At 47.0% G+C, this 3723-nt stretch overlaps 1 protein-coding gene across 2 annotated transcripts in view; it reads right to left on the reverse strand.

Annotated features, from left to right (window-relative positions):
- Window positions 1-666: 666 nt before the first annotated feature.
- CLRN1 (clarin 1) overlaps window positions 667-3723 on the reverse strand; it is a 4809-nt gene continuing 1752 nt past the window's right edge. The window contains exons 2-3 of one of the 2 annotated variants that reach the window (XM_010186603.1): window positions 1214-1393; window positions 667-932 (exon numbers count right to left, since the gene is read on the reverse strand). In XM_010186603.1, the coding sequence (XP_010184905.1) occupies window positions 667-932; window positions 1214-1393 (446 nt within the window). Of the gene's footprint in view, window positions 933-1141; window positions 1394-3723 lie in introns of both variants that reach the window. The other variant, XM_010186596.1, reaches the window with a different exon arrangement.

Consider the following 3723-nt stretch of genomic DNA (forward strand, 5'->3'; position numbering starts at 1 on the left):
GCCCTGTCCAGCCTCGCCTTGGGGGCTTTTGGGACTTTGGTGGCAAAGGGTTACAGTTTGGTTTGTTAAAAATTAAAAAACCCAGAAAAGAGCTTTATGGACAGAAACAGCAGTGTGACCGTGCAAGTGATGCTAGTAGGTGCTGGGTTTGGGTTTTGTTCCACAAGCCTTTGCTGTGGCGTTGGGTCCCTTTCCCGAGACCTGGTGTCTGCCGTGAGCAAAGCCCCGTTTCCTTGTTTGGTGTCCATCAATTTACTGGGTGTTCTTGCTCCCCGCTGCACCCACACACCCCAGCATGGGGGCTTGAGGTGATGTCTCTGATGGTGACCACGTGGGTCTCCATTGCAACGCAGTAATTTCACTGTCCAGACCCAGTTCCATGCTATCAGTATTCCTGTTTTCTTCATACCAGCTACTTTTCAAATACCTTACTGGGAAAAAAGGCAAATGTTTTCATAGGGTCTTACCCCAAGAAAAAGAGGTATTTTCATCTGGACCTTCCACACAGTATGTCTTCTGTTTACTGCATGTGCCATATTGGCATTTATTTGAAAACTCCACTTTTTAAACTTCTTCAGAGCTAATCCTTTAGAAGCAAGTACATCTGGTGATTGTTGAACATAGTGCTGAGCCTCTTTGCTTTAAATGTCCTTAAATGATGTAACTCTAATACATCAGGTCAACCGCTCCAGTGGTTGTCTCCGAATCTTTTGGCTTTGTGAAAGGGAATTCAAACCCAGCAAACCGTATCAGCAGAGCGTTCAGGACGTGCACCAGGGAGCAGACGAGGATGGTCCAGAAGGAGTCTGCAAACTGCTCGCTGTGAGTCTTGAAGGTGAAGCTCCCCTCCTTGAAGTTGGCGATCTTCTCGGAGAGGCAGTGGATCTTCACCTCCGAGGAGAAGAGGATCAGGATGAGGCACCCGCAGGAACCTGGACACAGGGGGTGCTCGTCAGATTAGGGGGTGGCAACAACCGCCTACACCACCACACCATCCCACCGCCCACCCCCGCAGAGGACTGCAGCATCTTATCTCCTAACCCCAATTTGGAGAAAATACATCTTGATATTGCAGAACTGCCCGCCTTTCTACCCAGCTTCTTGGCCGGTTTAGAGTGAGTGCAGCCACAGCCCTCTACACCAATAAATTGGTCATCATGAATAGGCAAACACAGCCGGGTTGATGCTGTCAGCCACAGGTGGGAGTACTCACAGGCAATGAAGCTCCAGAGGTACAGCCCAACAGGGCCGTGCAGGGTCTCATAGGGGCTCCCAAAAGCGTTGAACATGAAGAAACCTGTCCCCACCAGAGCAAAGACAATCAGCGCGGTGCAGAAGAGAACCACGCTAACATGGATGCTGGCGGGGATAATTGTGAGCAGATCTGGAAAAACTGAAAACACAAAGAACATGACATTATTATACGCGTTAGGCAGAGTTGTTCCAGCAGTCAAGCCAGGGATCTCTTGCTCGTTTTTGATAATTGTTTTAAACTATGCTCTTTAAATCGCATCAAATGCAACCAAAGGTGCAGTTATTGACTAGAAACAGGTTTTAATGGAACTGACATTTATTTGCCTGCCTGGATCTTTACCAGCTCCTGGGCTTGGTTACCATCCATGTGTGCATCACTTACATCTGACCCTGCCCAAAACGGTCAGCATTCACATCAGTCTGGGTTGTTCTGGTCAGCAGAGACTTGTATTGATATTATATTCCAAATTACAGGTGCAGGGATCAGGAGGAAGGATGAGGGAGGCTGGGGTTATTTCCAACTCACCCCCATCCAACTCTCCAGTTTGGCCAGTCTGTAAACCAGGCAGGAAATGGTGTTTAACCATTGATTATTGGTGCTTAAACACCAGCAGAGCCCCACTGCTGGCTGTGAGTGGCAGCAGCAGTCTGGGAAACATTGTGTGAAGCAAAAAACGAAATTCTACCCAAAAAGGCCAGGGATCAAGCAAAGAAGTGAAATTTCTGGGCACGAGGTGGGTTGCCAGAAGCACAGCAATGCCACCAGGCACTGTAAATAAATACAACCACAGGTGCCCCAATCTAGGACAGAATTACAGCAGCTAATGAGGATTTTGGGGTGCTGGACGAGACATGGACCTGGATTTTCTGTTATCGCTTGTCCACTGTGTTCACCTTTACAAAAAGTGCCTGTATCTGGGGACAGAGCCCCAGCATGGGTTGGTGGCAGCAGTACCCAAGAGGTGTGCGTGCTTCAGCACCCAGAGCCAGTGACCGCTGTATTTTAAATATTTTAAAAACTATTTACAAATCTATTTGTAAAAAAATATTTTAATGCAGCTTTTCAGCTGCTATTCCAAATTGAGCTCCTGCTTAGCCAAGGCACAAGGGGATAGTCAATCAGGCTTGGTACTGGAGAATAATTTCTAATAATTCATGTGTGTTTGGCAACAAGGGGTGTTTTAGGAGGTATCATCAAACACGCTTAACTGCTCCTGAGCCACAGGGGTGCGATTAGAACGAGGTGATAACACCTCAGTGCTGCCTTGCTGCAGCTGTAACATGCAGGAGTAAAAACCCTCCCATAAATTACTCTGCCTTGTAAAACGTCTGCCAGCAAAGAGCTCTGCAGGCTGCCAGGCAGAGAGCACCGAAAGGCAGGTAACGTGGTGCCAAGTCAGTTTATCTCCCTGATTAAATGACAGGGAAATTGATAAGACAAATGTTTGCAAGTTATTCTTGAGTAATTAAATATTAAATAAAGTATTCACAATCTATAATATTAGTAAAATACCGTTGGTGTGATGTGAAGCAGGGTTTTGCTGCTGTACCACCCGGGCTGGCTGAGGACAGGGCAGATGTGTCCATGCTTGCGCGGAGCAGTGCCAGTTCATGCATCTTTGCCCCATCTTTGGGGAGAATGTACAAAACTGTGTATTTAATAATGCAGTTTTGTATCATTTACGTTAGGAAAACATGTCACTGCGTTGTATTGAACCTTTCCCTCGGCACCTGCATCTACAGTGGCTTATGTCATTAAAATTTTATATATGGCGTATCAGGAAAACTGAATTCCAGCAGCGATGCTGTGTTGAGAGGAAAGCATTCCTTCACTGCAGTGAATGAAACGGGGAGGTAGGCGTGCATGGCAGCGACCTTTAGCAAATGAGCTGCTGACCCAGAAATTGCTGGGAATCGGCAAGGGCTAACGAAGCAGAAGGTTTTCCCCCGGCCGGGTGCTGGCAGAGCAAATTCATTTCCAAATTAAAAGAGACAGTGGTCAGGGGGGAGCGCTTAATGGGACAAACAGAAGTAAATCATTTAGCCTGTTTGCCGTGCCTGTTCTCCCCAGACATCCAAGTGCAGGGCATTAAGCTATGGATGTGTTGTTGTCTGTGGTTTTCCTGCTTTATGGGATGCCCCCAGTCGGTTCCTGAGAGCACTGACTGGGATGGGATGGGATGGGTGTGCTGCAGCCCCAGGGATGGGACACCAGCCCCCTTCATTGGGGGTCTGAGGGGAACACTTCGAGCAGAGGCACATTGTGCGAAGCCACCCAAACATTTTGTTTAAATATAAATTATAAGTAAAATATAAATTATAATGACAATATATTAAGATAGATAATTCTAAATATTTAATTTTTCTGAATATAGAAATCAGTCACAAATTATTCTAAATGTAGAAGAAAAGCAGGTGCTGCTCTGCTGCGGCTGGTGCCTGAGAGGGGCCCGGGGCCAGGCCGGGGTC

This window comes from Mesitornis unicolor, unplaced genomic scaffold, assembly GCF_000695765.1.
Source record: "Mesitornis unicolor isolate BGI_N332 unplaced genomic scaffold, ASM69576v1 scaffold29250, whole genome shotgun sequence".
Classification (NCBI taxonomy): Eukaryota; Metazoa; Chordata; class Aves; order Mesitornithiformes; family Mesitornithidae; genus Mesitornis; species Mesitornis unicolor.